The sequence below is a fragment of the Fusarium graminearum genome, chromosome 3, assembly GCF_000240135.3.
Source record: "Fusarium graminearum PH-1 chromosome 3, whole genome shotgun sequence".
In the NCBI taxonomy this organism is placed as follows: domain Eukaryota; kingdom Fungi; phylum Ascomycota; class Sordariomycetes; order Hypocreales; family Nectriaceae; genus Fusarium; species Fusarium graminearum.
Window position 1 is genome coordinate 6,896,685 of NC_026476.1, and position 17,960 is coordinate 6,914,644.

Sequence of the window (17,960 nt, forward strand, 5' to 3'; positions counted from 1 at the left end):
AAAAGCCTCGTCTTGCAACTGAACCAGAAGTAGACTTTTTGGACAGCATGGATCCTGCTTTATTCAGCGGGCCACACACGGCCCCTGTAGCTGTCATGGATCACCCTGGCCAAGTTGATAAGGATCCAAGCGTGACACAAGATGAAGCAACCGACAATAATTGGGAGGCATCAGATGAAAATCCAGCTCAAGCTCCACCTAAGAAACGAGGTCAGTTGTTATTTGACGCCAACGAACCCGAGCTTAGGCACGCCAAACCGATAGCATCTTATGTTGAAGCTGAAATGGATTCCGATGAGTTTGAAGAGGAGCAAGTCCATCAATCAAAGCCTCCTCAAGGTGAAGCAGTTGGAGCTAAGAAATCGGCTGTTGATCTAGCTGCTGATGCAGTTCGTGCTCTATTCGGAACTCCCTCATCCTCTAGTCCACAGCCCTCTATCGAGGCGGACCCAACCCCTGGAACCAAGACTAAAACTCCTAAACGACGTGGACGTCCGCCCAAGAATGCATCCTCTGCCACGCAGTCCACGCCTGTCGGTTCGCCCCAAAGTTCCAAGTACGGAAAAAAGGGCCGGCCTAGGGGCCGACCTCGAAAATCACTTTTGTCTCTGGTTGCAACTGTTGACAACTCGACCGAGATCATCGATGAGTCTGCTCAAAACCAAGACAGCGATAGTGACGTTAAACATGAGAGAATGGTTCGTGAGTTGGAGGCTAGTCTCGCTACAGACTTGACTCAAGGTGCTTCGGGGACTACAACAGAGTCTATTCAGCCTCGACGCCGGGGAAGACCAAGGAAGTCTGCCGTGACTACAATCGCGGCAACTTCTGTCCCTACTGAAGTATCTGAAGAAGACGCCGAGGAAGAAAGTCGTATGTCCAGGTCTGCTCGTCGCACGCGGCGATCAGAGGGTGCTGTCAACAAGCCCAGTCGACCATCCATCTCACCTCCACCGCCAACGGCTGGTGGGGCAGGGACGCATCTTATGTCTATGGCTGAGCGAATGGCACTCAAAGGAAAGAAGTTCAAGATTGGCAAACGAAAGTCAAAAGGCGTCTCTGACAGTGCAACTCCCACACAGTCAGAAGCCACGACTCCCACACCAGGCGCTGAGGCTCCCAAAGAGGTGGCTGACGAACCAGTTGCGGATGATCAAGAAATGGCCTCTCGCGATCCGAGCCCCGAGAGCTCGTACACTGGCGGACAGTCGGCTCAAGTATCTTCGGACAATGATAGTTCGCGAAATCCTTCACCGCCCCCTCCCGCCCGACGACCCGCGCAACCAACCATGGTTCGGATTGGTGACACGGACTCGGAGGCAGGGCAGAGTGACTCCATGACAGGATCAGACTCGGATAGTGACGGCGACATTCCTGCAAGACAAAGCTCTGGCCGAGGGGGTGGCCGCGGTCGTGGGCGTGGCAGGGGGAGGCCGAGGGGCAGCGGAAGAGGGCGTTAAGGCGTGCGGAACATATGGAGCATTTTGATTTCGTCAGTACATTGACACCTATCAGGACGACACGATGGATTTTTTTTTGGCAGTATATACCCTCATTCCCCTTCTTCAGAAACTAGCGGTGCGCACAATAATCTTTCTAACACACACAGCAATGTAGATTGTAAAGCGGATTATAGCCATGAATGTGAGTGTACTCTTGTTGATAAGTGCGACCAGTAGTATCATGAGTGTAATAAGCCCAGCTTCTTCTCCAAATCATGCCATCGCCCATTTCGCTTGGGATCTAGTTTTCTCAGGTGGCTTAGCCAGGATGCGACCTCGATTTGTTCCTCGGACCCAAGCGGCTGCCCACTGAGTTGAGCTAATGTCATTGCATATTCGGCAAGAGCTTCGTAGATCCTCTTGACATTACGGTAATCTTCTAAAAGGTCTTTGATGTTGGTCATTTCGCGTTCAAGGTATGATTTGCGGTCATCTGTCGTTAGGTTTGGGGCTATTTGCCGACTGGATGTGGAATCGGCCAAGTTCAGGACGAGGAACTGGTGGTAGTACCATAATGACTCATCTTCAGGTCCTACGTTCAGACCTTCGTCAACAAGGTCAAGTTCTGATCACAAGTCAGCGATATTAAGTAAGATGCATTGTAAAGACAGACCTTGGTCCAGGAAGGCTTTGCGTGACTCGTCGTCTGCATTGCGCTCATTGAGTAGCCTTGTTATAAGCTGGCTGCGATTATGCCACGCTGAAAAATTGGAGAGATCATCGTGGATCTTCTTGGTAGTATATAGAAACTCAGGTTCGACTAAGCTCTGGCCATTCAAGAGAGGGCTTTCGAGCTGCGCTACGACGTGGCGACGATAACCCCAAGCGTGGAAATTGCGCCGGTCCTTGGCGAGCATCTTGCTAACGAGGCCCAGCTCCTCCTCCCAAATACGCCGGGCTATGGATACATCGAGCCTTTCGATTGCACGGTCAAGTATCCAGAGTCGATAGTTCCATATCCAGTAGCATTTGGGGAACTCCATCAGAAGGGGGACAGTAAAGGCCAGCTCGGCGCGGATGACTTCGGCGTCGGCATCGCTGTCAGTTGTTATACCAGTCTTCCCAGTTGTCAGGGGGTTGGGGCGTGGCGGGGTCTCGGTCGAGGATGAGGGCGACGAAACGGCGGAAGAGGTTGTGGGAATGTCGGTCACTATAATATTCTGCGACGCCTTCGAGGGCGGCGATCCATCCGACGGTTTGGATAATAAGCCAGAGATTAGACAGCGCCTGCGGGCGTTCCATATCGTGTAATATTCTGGGTTGAGACGTAGGAGCTTCGAGGTGAACTGGAATGTCTCGGGTCCGTAGTAGTTGTCGGATATCTGCTCGCGCGTGTGAGAAAGAGTGTAATACCTCTAGCATGCAGGCGTGGTGCTGACCTTCTCGCGAATTTGGTCCTCGAGATTACGATACTTTTCGATCTTGACCAAGTCCTGTTTGCGCTGCTCTTCTGTCCGAGACCGCGCAGTGCGGGCTATGCCATGCTAGAAGCCTTGCAATCAGCATCAGTTACAGTAAACGTGGTGTTCGGGAAGGATGGACACTAACACTGGTCATATTGAGGCGTGTCCGATTAACAAACTGACTCTAGGAGTTGCCAGCAGTGATGATCAGTTAGATGCGTAGGTCGGTAACTTCACTGCTACCCGTTGGTGAGGGACGTGATTCTGACCCCACGTTATGTACAAGTGTAGGGTATCTGGTAACATGACGTGGACCACCAGTATTTATATGAATATTACCTTAGTACTAGGTAGGCCTTGTGGCCTCTCAACTCAATATCATGTATAATGTTTGTTATAAGATGGTCATGGACTTTGTTTCGTGTATGTCAGATATTCCAGTCTTGTCGTCCGTTCAGTGGGCGATTGTAGACAGAAGCATCAAAATTCTACCAGGTTTTCACAACAATAAATTTCAGATACAACAGATCAAAGTGTAAGTGCACCATTTTATCAGTAGCGGCAGCACGTCTCAAAATATCTTCCACGACAACACGCCTCAATACAAGTGAACAGTGTCTTACTTGAATTAGATGTCTCGCAGTGTTGCGTTTAAACCTACCACTACCAGTCACCTAATCACCGAACTCGAGCGCTGCACAAATAAGATTAGCACAACGGCTGTCATCACATCAAGGCTAAATTTGATCTTGTGACCATGGAGATTCATTTGGATATACACTTAATCGAGTACGAATTCCTTGTTTTGGGTGGACAGACTTCAAAGCTGAAACCTGCAGCTGTAACCCCCAAGAAGATTTAAGTATAACGTGTCGAACCTGGAAGACCAATCTCAAAAGTCTTTGTGCCTGTGATACAAAATGAGTTCTGTGATTCTATTCAAGCCTGCCGTTAGTTCAGAAGAGTCTCATCTCTCCCAGTCTTTGCAGATGTGGGAAAAGGAAGCCTAAGGGCCTGTAAATGTAGATGTCGTTGCTTATCGTAAACAATAACAATTGGTAGAAACCGATAAACATTTGTTTCACGATATTTGATGCTGGTGTGTTGCAGTATCGACTGACACAAAGGACAACATATGTGATGCAGCGATCTTTTGTAGGTACCTACCTAGGAGGTAGGTATTGAAAAGGACATACTGCACTGGGGTATTGAGTACAAGGCGACCTATTCCATCAAGCGAAAGGAAATGCGGTCTTGGTGCTGTTTACGGCCTTGAATATCTGTAAAAGCGTTTGTTCCAGGTAATTAGTAGGAGGTAGGTACTACCCAGGTAATATAGAGCATATATACTCCCCTTGTGCCTTCCATCTTTTGATCTTTCCTTCCTTCCTTCTCTCTTATCTACTGACTCTCTTTGTTCAAAGTGATACTTATCCATAATCTTATTTTTCCAACTTCAAACCTACACAGTCTAAAAGTTTTGCGGCCAAAGAAAAGGATGTGGTTATCTGTTCGCCGAGCGCTGGCAGCTGTTGCCATCTCTCAGGCTACCTTTTGCCTTGCACTTCTCCCTAGACTACCACCTTATACGAAAGAGATTGCGCAACAATCCAAAAACCCTGTCAATGCTGTTTATTTCACTAACTGGTTTGTGGAGCACCCTCCAAGACCTAAGGCCTCGACTGACATGATACAGGGGCATCTATGGAAGGAACTTCCAGCCTCAAGATCTTCCAGCCTCCGAGATCACGCAAGTGCTGTTTGCCTTCTTGAACGTCAAGCCTGACGGTACAGTGTATGTCTGACTAGGTAGGTTACGCTCAAATATATGCTGACAAGAGACCTAGGTACACAGGAGATGCATATGCGGACTTGGAGAAGCATTATCAAGGAGATCGTGAGTTGATGCCCCTTATCCTGTTTCAATATCTAAACAAAAACAAGGCTGGGATGACCAAGAAGAAAACGCGTATGGATGTGTGAAGCAGCTTTTCCTGCTGAAAAAAGCCCATCGGCATCTCAAAGTCATCCTGTCCATTGGCGGATGGACTTGGTCAACCAACTTTCCGTCTGCAGCCGGCACTCGCGAAAACCGCATCAGATTCTCCAAGTCGGCTGTCACTTTAATGAAAGACTGGGGATTCGACGGAATCGATGTTGACTGGGAATACCCCAACGATGAAAACGAAGCCACCAACTTTGACCTACTACTACAGGCTGTTCGAGATGAACTTGACTCGTATGCCAGCCAAAATGCACCCGGTCATCATTTCCTTCTTTCCATTGCTGCACCCGCTGGTCCCGAAAAGTACAAAAAGCTTCACCTGGACAAAATCAGCAATATTGTTGATCAGATCAACATTATGGCTTACGACTACTCAGGGAGCTGGGACAGCGCCAGTGGCCACAATGCGAACTTGTTTCCCTACAAGGCCAGCACGAATCCATACAACTCTGACAAAGCCATTAATGACTACATTGATGCTGGTGTCCCGGCTGAAAAGATTGTACTTGGTATGCCTATCTATGGGCGCTCGTTTGAAGGAAACCTGGGCATTGGCAAATCCTTCAGTGACGTTGGGCAAGGCTCTTGGGAAAGGGGCGTTTGGGACTACAAGGCGTTACCCAAGCCTGGCGCAGAGATCAAGTATGACGAAGAGGCCCAAGCTTACTATAGCTACGATTCTATCATGCATGAGCTGATCTCTTACGATACACCAGAAGAGGTTGAGAAGAAGGTAGATTACGTTCTAAAGCATGGTCTGGGGGGGAGTATGTTTTGGGAGGCCTCAGGGGATAAGAAAGGCAACGAGTCGCTTATTGGTACAAGCTACAACTGTCTGGGGACCTTGGACGAATCCGAGAACTGGTTGAGCTTTCCAGATTCAAGATATGCAAACATTGCTTTGGGAATGCCTGGCCAGTGGGCACAAGTCTGATCGAGTGTTACAGCATGCCCAGGTAGCTCTGTAGCTTTACACTGTTGCTCTATTCAAGGGTAACAGGAGAATTGGGAGACAAGGCTATGGTGTAAGAGATGAATAAACTTGTACTAGATCCCAAACTACCTACCTACAGTAAACCGAATCGGCCATTTTTAACTTCCATGTTACCAGAGTCAAGTTTTCAGCTGCCATGATGCATGTGTCCGACTCTAATTTCTGAGCGATATAATAGGAGAACCAGCTACTAACATGGTTTCATCGATTTGCACTTGCCGTGACGGCCATACAAAGGGAATTAAGCGAGTGAGTATGGTATCAACGAGCAGGTGCCACCTTTATGTGCTTCTAGCGTATCAATAACTCAGTGGCATGACTCCTTCCCCTTCGCAACCACACCTTTCTACCTCTTCACCCTAACCTCTCTTCCCTACAAAATTCTTTCGACAAGCATCAATACTTTTCCGCCAACTGGCTGGGCAGAACAACTTACTGTCAAGTAAGGGACTGTCTATCGTGACAGTATTGTTCAAATCATACATAGAAGTTCATTCGTTTCCTTATGCTCTACACTTCAAGATAATCCACGATTCCTCACCACATCAACATCGACAAGGATGTTTCGGATGCCACCTCGTCGTCCCCGATCTACTCGACAGAGGTGCGACGGAGTTTTGCAGCCACCAAGTCCACCGGATTCTGGGTATGGCTCGGAGGAAGATGTTTTTGAATGCTCACATAATACTCGAAAAAGATACTTCCCTTCTTTTGATGGCTCTGGTCCAGATGGAACTCCTGTACTGAAGCTACATGTGAACGAAGAGCAAGTATGTCCTGCAGCCAAACAGGAGGAAGTCCAAGTCGAAATTCCTAAGACACCCGAGCGGCATCATCCCAGGCAGAAACCAAACGTGGTCTCACCCTTTATTTGTCCAAAGACTCCCAAGCGCTTGCCCCTGCAGGATAAGAGAATTGACCACAACAGAGGCCTGGATAGATACGTTCCAAGACGTGACTTCGTCTCTCCGTCGTCCGAGAGATATCGAACTACTAAACAAAGTCATGACCTGTCTAGAGAAGAGCGCTTGAAGCGCAACCAAAGTGCTTCGGCAGATCCTTTTGTTCTCAAACGTCATGTTCTGGACCCTGACCCACGTTTTCCTTTCAGAGTTGACAACACCAGTCAAGACAGAGGTTAGAAGGCCGATGCACCTATATTTCTGTGCTAACTCATGTCTTTCTCACAGGCGTTGCTCTGGGCCAGCTCCCACAGAACCGAGGAGGCGAGCGCCAGGTAAGTATGGGGGCCATGTGGTCAGTTGGGGGTGTTGCACCCAGCACAATTGCGGTCGATGATGGGCAAGGACATCTCGTCCGACGTGGAACGAATGCACGCTTATTTCCCACCCCTTTTCAAGAAAGCCTTATCAGCACGTCAGTCGAGAAAGAGAAGCACGAGGGCCGTATTGCTTCGGCTCTGAAGATCGATCAGGTTCGAAAAATCCTCGAGTTCGCAGAAAATCAACAGATACCTCGAGGCCCAAGATGTCACACTCGACAGACAGAGTTCACCCAAACAAGTTGGAATGGGTATCAGTGGGCTAACAAAGAAGAGTGGTCTGGTATGCTCGGTATGCTGACTTCACTTGATTCAAGGCTAACCCATGACAGCTCCCATTAAGCCAGCGAGGCAACGGCTTCTCCCAGCTGCTCCGTTCAGGTAGGTGTATCGGAACATTAGATGCACAGTGAACTGACGTGCTCCAGGGTGCTTGACGCGCCAAACCTCAAAGATGACTTTTACTGCTCACCATTAGCATATTCAGCCACCACGCACACTCTAGTTATTTGCCTGGGGAGTATGCTTTATGCTTGGTCCGAGTTCCGAGGTGTTCAGTTGCTCTACGGTACTCATCCCGACACTTAGTTGACGTCGGTCGCCTTCTCGTCAACGCAGGGGGGTAAAGCCGTGCTTGGGATCGGGCACTCAGACGGCCGGATCCTTTTCCAATCCATCTTCGACACACTGCCACGGTTCGAAGTTCGTCAGGCGTTCCCCATTTCTTGCGTCAGCTGGCGGCCTACCTGTACCCTGCGACCTTCCAAGAATCCTCTCATCCTAGGGGTTCAGGTTCAAACCGAGGACTTGGTGGTCGGTGACGAGATGGGTAATATATATTATTACGTGGTAGAGTGGCCAATAGGCTGGGAAATCACCCGGAACACATGGCCTGGTGCAGTATCGTTGATAGCCAGGATCAGCAATATTCACTGTCAGCAAGTATGCGGTCTTGCATGGTCATATGATGGTCGTCTATTCGCCTCGGGGGGTAACGACAATCTTTGCTGTCTTTTCGATGCTGAACAAGTTGTTGGACAACGACTTGAACCCACTATACCAGGGAATGGATATCGAGCGCGCATTGAAGCTAGCAGCGCCTATGGTGGTATTGAGACAAGAGTCACCCAGCTGATAAACATCCCGCAGAGTGAAGACGGCTTTGCGGCACAACTACGATTGGTGCCAAATGCTACTGATGCAGTCCGATGCCTTGGACCTAGCATCGCGAAGCATCACTGGAACCATGACGCTGCTGTCAAGGCTATAGCTTTCTGTCCATGGAGGCGTGGATTAGTCGCTACAGGAGGTGGCTCTAATGACAAGTGCATCCACTTCTTCCACACTCCCTCTGGGGCCGCTTTGGCAACGATATCAGTATCGGCCCAGGTCACCTCGCTCATCTGGAACACGACCCGCCGAGAAATTGCAGCCACATTCGGCTACCCTTCGCCAGAGCACCCATATCGGGTCAGTGTTTTCAGTTGGCCCGAATGTAGGCAAATTGCAGCAATACCTTGGGAGGATGACCTACGGGCTCTTTATGCCATTGCTTATCCTCGAGGGCCAACTTCTAACGACCCAACTATTACGGGAGGGGGGCAGGAAGGATGCATTGTTGTTGCGTCAAGCGATAGAAGCATCAAATTCCATGAAGTATGGTCGCGAGAAAAGGGCGTAACTGTAGGTGCCACCGGCATTTTGGCGGGAAGCGATATTCTCGAGGGACTTGAAGGTATTGACAAAGAAGGAGACGTTATCCGTTGAGGTGTTCCTGTTCGGTTTGATCTGTACCTGAGAGCGAAACATCCGGGCCATAAGTTATGTGAAGGATCAAAGACTTCGAAGCTGAAAGAATGTCAATATGATACGATGAGAATCCTGACCTGATCGCTATTCCTGTCGAGTTTTGCTAAGAAACACTCCCGCACGTATGTACAGATGTATAAGAAGCCACCATTTTCTCTGCAAGTGGCATGAAAGAACAAGATGAATTATTGACATGTGTGATAAACCCTGAGAAACGCCCGTACCAAAGACTCCAATAACTCCAACCGATGCGCTTCGCCGCTTGTCACTTTCTGAGACAAATCATGAACAATTCGATCATTTCAGGATGGCAATCAGAAGCACAAGAATAATAATGAGAACCACAATGGTAGTCATTTGCTTATTCTCGCCTGCCCCGCGAGCAACCTTTCCGAGCATCCGGCTTGCACGGTCCAAACGGCTTTGATGGCGATCGGTGACAGCCTCAACATCGTCGAGCATAGCAACGTGGCTGTCAAGCTCGTCGCCGATTTGCATGCTCAGTTCGCGCTGGCGTCCAATAGACTCGCCCAGGCGATCGAGCTGCTCATCTTGTTGCTCAAGGATCTGAGCGTGGTACTGGTGAAGCTGCTGATTGTCCATTTCCTGGGCCTCATCCCGGTAGCCTGCGCTGTCATCGGGATTATCGCGATAACGGCCGAAAAGCTCGGTGGATGGTGAAGGTGGGGTGTCGCTGAAGCGGACAGTCTTTGGCTTTCGAGAGGTCGGCGATGTAGAGGTTGCATGATCAAAATCGTCGGCGAGCTCCTCCGAGTTGGGATGGGTGAGGGTTTCGATTGTTGAAGAGGAGGGGTGGCCTCGGAATTGGGCTGTGAGGTCGTCCAGTTGTTTCTGAAGCGATGAGATGGATTCCATCAGGCTCGAGGCGGCACTGCAAGTGTCAGTCACGATAACAGCAGTGCGCAGGGTAGTCGAACATACGTTGCATCACCAGCTTCGGTGAGCCGTTGTTCTTCCTCGCGGAGGCTGGTCAAGCCATCGCGGAACTGGTCAAAGGACCGCGAGATGTGGCCATCCTGGGAGTCGCCTTCAAGGTTGAGGTTCTTTGCTCGCTGTCGCTCAAGGAGCGAGAGCTTTATATGGTCGGCGAGGAGAAAGAGCTGGCTTGCTCTCGACATGATTGGCAATATATTATGATACGATAACGGTGGATTAATTAGTAGGTACTTGGAGACGAGCTCTCTGATCGGGGTTGTGTAGCAAAGGTTAGTGCCAAACAGAACTAATGCGACAGGCAGCTAAACCCAGCACCGACGTAAAAGAGGAGCTATCAAAGGAGCCTTTGCTGTGAATCCGACGTTGCGATGATGATGGTGATGAATGCCGAGGGTAGGGGAGTTAGCTATTCCAAACCCAGATGCCTCTACAGACCTAGACCTGGCACCTATTCTACGTACGGATAGGTAACTTGGACTGTGCTGGGAGGTTCCATCAGTTGGTGTTACTTGAGCTTCGACCAAAGTATTGCTTCAACCTGGACGATAGTAGAGCCACTCAAGGTACTTAAAAAAGATACATTGGCCGCTGGTCTCGCAAGGTTCCCTGGCGCTTTTGAATTATCTGGTCCCGACCCGAGGTACCTCAATTAGCTCAATTGGATGGAAGAGGCTGGGGACATGCTTCCCCTGAGCCAGCATCAGTTCAGGGCCGTAGGCTTCTATTTTAGAGGTACTAACGAAAGTGAGCTCATTTATGACACAAACTTAGTAGATCCGAGAGGAACGAGTGCCTGTCGGCGATAGAAAAAGCAGAAGAAAATATTGAGTTTTCATTTTCCTTGTCAAGGATCAGCAAGGTCTACAAAGAGCAAGACTATCTAACTACCACAGGCCGCCCGTCTGTTTGATGAGAGACACGGACCAATGTACAGACGTTGCCAGGCTGCTACGGAGTAATGTCTAGAAATGTGGTTCGCGTGTAGTGATATGTGCAGTTGTATCGCGTATAGTAGGCATAAAGTATGATTTTGGACCGCATGCGGTAGGTACTCTGTACAGCTTTTCTATTGAACCAGAACGTCGTGCTTGGGTCCGAGAAGATTTATTGCTGCAAGGGACTGTAAGACGGACCGTTTGAAGTCACTTGCATGCATCTCTCCCTATTGGCGTCTGTATAATTAGTTTGTGTATTCCGCATTGTTAGTGGTGGGTGTTCACGATGATCTGCATCGCATCTATGGACAACTGTTGCAGTCCACTGCATATGGACATTGGTCCACAATCTAAACCACACAAGAGCGCGTCGCAATTCAAATTCCTTGTATCCGTATCCAGTTTGCACTTAAACCGGGCTTTCTTTTTCAATCCCGACCCGAATGATGATGGTAAGTCTTAAACAAGAGCATGGGTCGAACCAAGCGAGATGTCGCGTCGGCTTTTTCTCGCGAAAGAAACGCCAAGAATCAACGCGTATCATTAGCGAGTTTTCCTTCTACTGACAAACGAAAAGAGGTTTTCGGAACCCAACCCCATGACAAACCTACAGATCAAATGTACAAGATAAATACGATTCTACTCGGTAATAATATCCAGAATCACAGCATACTGCTTGCAGAAAGATTTTACTGATGAATGATGTAAATTGCAATCAAATGATATCAAGCCATGACTGTCCGAGTCTATGGCGTTCGCTCTTAGTGGGCCTTTCCTGTCAATCCCTAGGCTCCTTTCCCAGTCCCATTCCAATCCTTAAGCATGGCAAACCGTGAACTCCGTGTAGATAGCAAACAAAAACAGGATGCAGTATAAGAGACAAAGCAACGTTCTCGACCAAGGTGTCTTTTTTTCCTTAGTCCATTCTCATATCCATATCAGGGACGACATTGGCTGGTCGAGGGGACTCAGCGGCGGAGAGAACCTCCATTCCATCAAAGATAGGTGGAGAGCATTGGAGATTTTGAAGGGCACCGTCGGCTGTCTGGCTAACGAGCTGGCCTTGTCGCAAGTTTTCAGCAAACAGGAAGAAACCCTCGTTGGCTTCTACGAGATATGACTGTAGGCCATTGCTCTCTAGAAGAATTTTGGCGTTAGAGACGGGGAAGTGGTTTTCTATGTAGCGGGCCCAGCCTCGAGCAGCTTGTTGAATATGATCTTGTTCGCTGATTCTTCGCCAGCCAATACCGAGGTGCAAAGTGAAGTTATCGACAATAGGACCCTCAGCGGCAGGCTTGACATCGGTCTTGAAGGAAGAGTTACTGGTAGAGGTCTCGCTCGACAGAGCAGGGGAAACACGCTGCAGCTTGGGGTTTCTGATCATGGAGCGCGCCTCCTTGATGGCGGCTTCCTCAGCAGCCTTCTTCTCTTCTACCCAGGTACCGGACTGACTGCTCGCATCCATGACATAGCCGGTGCTCTTCTTGATGAGGGTCATGCCAGGGCCGTAGATCCACTCCTCTTCAGGCTCCTCGACGGGCAAGGCCTTGATGTCGGGCTCAAGGTTTTCAGAAGCCTCGTCCCGAGAACGCTTTCTGCCAGCTACAGCAGGTCGTGGAGGCTGAGCGACTGCAAACTGGTTTGGCATGGGTGCAAATCGTGATGGTGTATGGTGTCCAAAGTTTGCCATGCCCATGGATTGGTGGGCATGTTGGGGAGACATGGTAAGGACAGGAGAGGAGTATTGAGAGCTGAAGTACGACATTGTGAAAAAGCGTCCTTGTTGAGCAGGAAGAAACTGGAAATGGTTTTGGGAAGTTAGTAGTCAGCAATGTCAGGTTTCAAACCATCTATAGCGTCCTTGGTACACGCGTTGGTGATGAGTTCCGTTGACTTTGAGATGGGAAGCTCAGATAAAGATTGAGCAAGACAAGATAGAATGAAAAGAGAGTAGTAAAACGCGGTATAGATGGCTAGTGGTAGAAGCCAAGAGTATGAAGAGGGTACGCGACAGGCGAACGTGGGCAAGATAGGTAGGTACTAGGTACGGGTTGAGTGAGAGAGTTCGTGATAGAAAGCAAGGTTCGATGAGGAGATCGAGACCAAGTTGAAGTATGGGGTGGATGAGTTATATGAAAGAGGAAAGAAGGGGAGGGAATAAATAAACAGAAGGAGGAGGATTAAAAGCTGTAAAAGAATGCGAGGGGACGACTAGTAAAAAAAAAGAACCTGTAAGAGCGACAGGAGAGGGAGGAAGAGACGAGAAGAGAAGGGGCGTGAGTGTGAGTCCAGTGTGAGTGGCTCTTTACCCCAGGTTGAAGTGCTCTTTTTACCACCCACCCATGCAGCCTCACTCCGATCTTCTAACAGCTATAAAAGTTGACACTGTATGTTAGTCTCGCGAACGGCGAAATCCGCAAAAAGATACTTTGATATGATAGTATCATGATTGTGTCTGTACGAGCTTACTAACAGTTTTCTGTAGCTCGCTCGGCAAGCTGCAGCTGGGTCCATGCTAGACAGTAAGCACACAGTAGCACGCCATCAGCTTATCGCAAACCTCCCGGCCCTTGATGAGGTTTAGCTCGGGGCTAAAGCAGCTTGCAGTTGCAGCGTCAGGTACGTACCCGCCGATGGCAAGTCCCACTCAAAGATGCGCTTGACTCCTTCTAGGTTGCGTAATTGTTAAGGGTCCCCTCCCCGTAACGGGCATAGCGTGTCAGCGGGTCTCAAGCATCTCCCGAACGGTCATCTGGTTGGATGGCCAACGTTTTGGACTTTTTTCCAGTTGCCCCGTGCCACTTTGTGAGTTTGAGCCGAGCCCAGCTTGCCCGTAAGCCCAGCCCAGCTCAGCCAAGTTTTTTTCACCTGCGATCCGCTGTCGCCATTGACCAATCTAGCTCCAAAGATATTCCAAGCCGACCCACACGCCTTCCGCCCAGTCCGAGTCAGTTTAAGTCACTTCCGACTGCGGTACGTACCCTTTGCGAGCCTGTTTGCATATACGTACTAACCTGCCCTTGAAACCTCTGGAAGAAACCAGGAGACACGTACTCTGTACGGAGTAAACGTACTGGCTGTCTGTTTGAAGGTGAGTGGAGACTGCCAAACTTTGTGCCTGAGGTAGCCAGGCACATCCGCACAAAGTTTGCCTACTGGAATTTTCGTTGCCACGAGAGACTGGGCTGGGCGTGCTGCCATCTGGAGAGCCCCGAGCCAGCCAGCCAGATCAACGACCAACGACCATCGACCAACAGAACATTCGGCAATTGTTTGCGAGGTGGCCCTAGTCACTGAGGGACCGTCAAGCTGAAACTACACACTCAGTGGAATTTTGATTGATTAATCTCTACCTAGAGACCGATTGAAGCTATGATGCGAATGTTCGAGTACATATGGATACCGCTTCAGTGATCATCCTTAAGCTGGCCAGGCCCCAGTTGCCATGACACTATGCTTGATTCATGCCAAACCCATCTTCTCTTCCTTGCATTTGCCTATACTGTTGATCGCCTGACATCACAATGCATCTCGGTAAATCAAACATCGTCAGTGTTTTGACTGTCTTCGTGTAAACCGTGCAGCTCTAGGCTCAACCCTACCAAGCTAGTATTGCGTCCAGCTCGCCTTCGTCTCACTGTAACTGGCGCATCGCCTACATCGGCCTCTATGCGTCTGCCTCGAACTGGCGCGGTATAGGCTCCGTTAAATCGGCTTTGGTGACGGGCCTCCAGCAGCTGCCTTGGTGTTTGCGGCTGTCCATTCACAGGTAGAGCATCGCTGTATACAGACAAATTTCTTCGTGGGGGCGTAACGTTGAGCTCTGCTGCAATCATTGAGGCCATCGTCTCGGTATCCACCGTACGATTGGTGGTTTCTAAAGAGTCCTGGTAACGGTCATGAGTAGATTCTCGCTCTGAGTTGCGCGTTGGCACCCCTGGCTTAGACTGCCAGTCAGCCTGCTGTTCGCTCATTTGCGTCTGACATATCTGTCTTGATCTTGCTGCAGAATGTAACGAATACTCGTCACTGCGAATAATGGCACATTCCAGCCGAGGGGTCTACTTACAACTGTCGTAAGAAGTTGCTGGACCGTCCTGCCCTCGTTGTCATCTTGATGGATGGTATCGTTGATCACGTTGGCGAACCGTGTGCGAATGGGTAGACGAACAGCGCCCACTTCTCTGTCGATACCGTTCCCAGCCGATGATGTTGAATAAGTGAAATCCTCTTCTCTTGCCAATACATCTGGGCTTGGTGAACTACGAATTCGTTGTCTGTTACTTGGGTCGGTATCGGGTGTCTGTATGCGTGTATTCATAGCATGTTCGAGTGTTGTTTCCTCGTTTTCTAATGCAGTGGACCAGCGTGTCCTGGTCGTGCATTCTCGGTTCGCGAGATGTTTTCTGTAACGGCTATGGCGCTCGGCGTCGGTCATCTCAGACGCTGTGAGAGTGATCGTGGTGGGCTGAAGTCGGATCATGATGACAATTTTGATGATGCCTTCGCCACTCACTCCCAGTTATGTAACTGTAACGGTGTTGAGTTGAAATGTTCTATCATATAACTTAGTGTTTTAGTCCTTTTAAGCATACATTCGTTCCAGCGACTTCCTCAGGAGAGTCCTGATAAGAATCTTAGTCGTAGTATCGAGCAAGAGCTTACCACATCGCTACGTCTACAGGGTAAGTGTAGTCGTCGCGTGTACATACGCGACTTCATCTTTAGGTAAATGTTATGCGTTGTGTCAAAAGGATCGATGATCAAGAAAACGTGTGGTAGTACCTATGCATGTAGGTACCTAACTATTGACGAGAGAGAAAATGCTACAAGTGTCTTGCCAGAAGTGTTGATACCTGACTTGAACGATTCCTCGAATTAGACGCAACGATTCAAGATCGCTTTGTGTAAAAGGTGCTCAACACTGTAGTGACTTGGGGCATTTCCATCCAGGGTTTCCTCAATAACTATAGTGTAACTTTCTCAACATACGTACATAATAGAGCATCCGCCGAGGTAAGTTAATAGCAACAATAAACCCTATGATGCAGGTGACTGCTAAAGAAGCTTCTGTTGAGCCGTATATACAGCAGCAACCTCTTCCCCTTGCAACCCTTAATCAATCGTGAAGAACCTCCTAGTCACCACGAATACTGTGAGGACATGGCCCCCCCCTTCGTTTCTTCGAATACCACGAGCATTATTATCGAGGCAATGTTGTATTTAGGGGGTCATATTGATAAGGTTGCTACTCTCTTTTGAGATGAAAAGCATCGCCAAATTAATATTATTATCGAGGCAATGTATTGGCAATTTCCAAGAGGGTCAATTAACAAAGCCGCCATTTCCATGAAGGAAGAGAGTGTCCGCGTCAATTACCAACCAGATAGCCTAACTGCCCGAGATGAGAAGATGCTTTCATGGAATAAACTCTGGATAGGCAAGAATAGATTGTGTGAGCATTTCACGTACATGACAAGTGGGTTACTCGCAGGTGTCTATTTTAAATATATTGTGGCTGTATCTGATACTGACTTGGTGCCTGAACTGAGAGCGCTGGTAAAAAAGCCAACATAAAATTCACTTCTGATTTGAGCAAGTCAACCTCCAAAAAGCACACACCAATAAGTTTAGTCCAGCTGCTGGGCCAGACATAGGAGCTTCAGCCATGTTTTAGCGTCGTGATAGTCAGGTACCTGACGGATGGGGGCCATCTGCGGCTCACAAGTGAAGTGCGCCTGGAGTACCTCGTTTATTATCCATCATTCACCTCAGCCAAATGTCAGATCGAGAGATATTTTTGGGTCGTTGCCTCCATACTAATTGGCTGACTGTTGTTGAACTCTGTGGCTTATTGGCTTGAACACTGTTTTATTCATATTGCCGTAGTACTAGGATTTACTGTTAAGCTCATATCTTTTTCTAGATCGAATGAGTCTCACATCACATTTATACTAATTGGCAGGCCCTTGGTAGTAGGTATCAACGAAGTTGCGTCGGTAGTTTGCTGTGCCTTAGTTCCCAGTGTAACTGCCTACTACCTAGGTAGGTATCTAGCATATAGTTCAAGGCTTCGTGTCTGAGTAGAGTTCTGTCCTGTAGTAGGAATAGCCAGACCTCCCGCCTGGCCTGGCCACAGGAGTAAGGAACCAAAATGTGCCCTTGAAAATGGAAAGCAAGTAAACAAACAGGCGGTTTGTTATCCTGGTATGGATGTACTTCCCACATAGGTTACATAGTAAATCGCGATATGAAGTGAAGAATAGAGAAGGGGAGTGAGTAGGAGAGGGGCTTTATATGTTGAGATGATACTCTGCTCGTATAAAAAGCTTATTTAAAACTTAAGAGCGCAACACAGTAACAACTTCTTTGCAAGCTTCCCATATGAAAGATGAGAGTGACCTTTTGAGGTACTACGATATCACAGTTGAGAAAGACTCCACTTCGAAGTACTTCTCACCAGTATTATTTCTGGACAATCAAAGTACTAAATAAAGTAAGGAGCATTTCTATTTCGCTCGTTCGCTCCCTGGTACACACGCATCCAAGTGTTAAGCAAAGCCTGCAGATATAATACAAGAAAATTACAAGTTCGCTGGGTTCTCCTTTACTGACCCCCCTTAAGTTTAAAAGACAAGGTTGGCAACGGCCTAAGGCGTCGTCTTTCGCTTCTCTGTATGCTCGTAATCTTGAGGTGGGCGGGCTGGTACTGACCTGGGGTGGCTTCGTACCTCAGGGAGCGGAGCGCCAGCCTCAGGTACTGGACTGTTAATAGATCGCTGCTGGCCTGGCTGTGCTCCAGCTAAGTACTTTTTTTTTATTTAGACAGGTCTCCATAGTTTACAGCCCGCTTCCCGTACAGTACAGTACAACGCAACGCAACGCAACGCAACGCAATGCAAAGCAAAGCGAAGCAACAATCCGCCTTTTAATAATTTGTCGCTAACCACCTCACCTGTGCCAACCTCGTATCTCACCTTAACAACTCTCGCTTTCAACTCCAAAATAAATTGTTCAACATCGGTGATGCTCCAGGGTTCACGCCGCCGCCAGTGGCCGACCGTCCCTTGCTC

General features: G+C 48.7%; 8 protein-coding genes across 8 annotated transcripts; 4 read left to right on the plus strand and 4 right to left on the minus strand.

Annotated features, from left to right (window-relative positions):
• Nucleotides 1-875: 875 nt before the first annotated feature.
• On the plus strand, nt 876-1,460 carry FGSG_13929 (uncharacterized protein; the record flags this gene model as incomplete). The annotated part of the gene is made up of 1 exon (XM_011327377.1): nt 876-1,460. One exon carries the CDS (start codon nt 876-878, stop codon nt 1,458-1,460), a length of 585 nt encoding a protein of 194 aa, XP_011325679.1.
• Nucleotides 1,461-1,537: 77 nt separating this feature from the next.
• Nucleotides 1,538-3,094, minus strand: FGSG_10730 (uncharacterized protein). Its single transcript, XM_011327378.1, has 4 exons — nt 3,051-3,094; nt 2,882-2,986; nt 2,116-2,824; nt 1,538-2,067 (listed from the first exon to the last, which is right to left on the minus strand). Exons 1-4 carry the CDS (start codon nt 3,057-3,059, stop codon nt 1,682-1,684), a joined length of 1,209 nt encoding a protein of 402 aa, XP_011325680.1. The 5' UTR covers nt 3,060-3,094; the 3' UTR covers nt 1,538-1,681.
• Nucleotides 3,095-4,403: 1,309 nt separating this feature from the next.
• On the plus strand, nt 4,404-5,966 carry FGSG_10729 (chitinase 1 precursor; the record flags this gene model as incomplete). The annotated part of the gene is made up of 4 exons (XM_011327379.1): nt 4,404-4,552; nt 4,602-4,700; nt 4,753-4,802; nt 4,850-5,966. 4 exons carry the CDS (start codon nt 4,404-4,406, stop codon nt 5,842-5,844), a joined length of 1,293 nt encoding a protein of 430 aa, XP_011325681.1. The 3' UTR covers nt 5,845-5,966.
• Nucleotides 5,967-6,464: 498 nt separating this feature from the next.
• On the plus strand, nt 6,465-8,953 carry FGSG_10728 (uncharacterized protein; the record flags this gene model as incomplete). Its single annotated transcript, XM_011327380.1, has 6 exons — nt 6,465-6,508; nt 6,602-7,041; nt 7,095-7,478; nt 7,519-7,567; nt 7,615-7,754; nt 8,040-8,953. The coding sequence occupies 6 exons, from the start codon at nt 6,465-6,467 to the stop codon at nt 8,951-8,953; spliced, it is 1,971 nt and encodes a 656-aa protein (XP_011325682.1).
• A 339-nt stretch (nt 8,954-9,292) lies between these two features.
• Nucleotides 9,293-10,134, minus strand: FGSG_10727 (uncharacterized protein; the record flags this gene model as incomplete). Its single annotated transcript, XM_011327381.1, has 2 exons — nt 9,293-9,887; nt 9,938-10,134. 2 exons carry the CDS (start codon nt 10,132-10,134, stop codon nt 9,293-9,295), a joined length of 792 nt encoding a protein of 263 aa, XP_011325683.1.
• An 842-nt stretch (nt 10,135-10,976) lies between these two features.
• On the plus strand, nt 10,977-11,583 carry FGSG_13930 (uncharacterized protein; the record flags this gene model as incomplete). Its single annotated transcript, XM_011327382.1, is given in 4 exon segments — nt 10,977-10,996; nt 11,014-11,074; nt 11,159-11,339; nt 11,465-11,583. The coding sequence occupies 4 exon segments, from the start codon at nt 10,977-10,979 to the stop codon at nt 11,581-11,583; spliced, it is 381 nt and encodes a 126-aa protein (XP_011325684.1).
• Nucleotides 11,575-13,004, minus strand: FGSG_13931 (uncharacterized protein). The gene has a single exon (XM_011327383.1). It carries the CDS (start codon nt 12,650-12,652, stop codon nt 11,804-11,806), a length of 849 nt encoding a protein of 282 aa, XP_011325685.1. The 5' UTR covers nt 12,653-13,004; the 3' UTR covers nt 11,575-11,803.
• A 1,422-nt stretch (nt 13,005-14,426) lies between these two features.
• On the minus strand, nt 14,427-16,557 carry FGSG_13932 (uncharacterized protein; the record flags this gene model as incomplete). The annotated part of the gene is given in 9 exon segments (XM_011327384.1): nt 14,427-14,948; nt 14,957-15,333; nt 15,404-15,417; nt 15,553-15,565; nt 15,600-15,672; nt 15,884-15,957; nt 16,267-16,319; nt 16,360-16,385; nt 16,510-16,557. Coding segments are annotated over 9 exon segments (1,200 nt in total).
• Between the last annotated feature and the right edge of the window lie 1,403 nt (nt 16,558-17,960).

Excerpts from the sequence above, each read along its gene's own strand:
- FGSG_10730 (XM_011327378.1), bottom strand. Across the intron at positions 2,825-2,881 it reads AGGACCAAATTCGCGAGAAG|ATATCCGACAACTACTACGG; the intron begins GTCAGCACCACG and ends ACGCGCGAGCAG. Across the intron at positions 2,068-2,115 it reads CAAAGCCTTCCTGGACCAAG|AACTTGACCTTGTTGACGAA; the intron begins GTCTGTCTTTAC and ends ACTTGTGATCAG.
- FGSG_13931 (XM_011327383.1), bottom strand. The coding sequence starts at position 12,652 with ATGTCGTACTTCAGCTCTCAATACTCCTCTCCTGTCCTTACCATGTCT.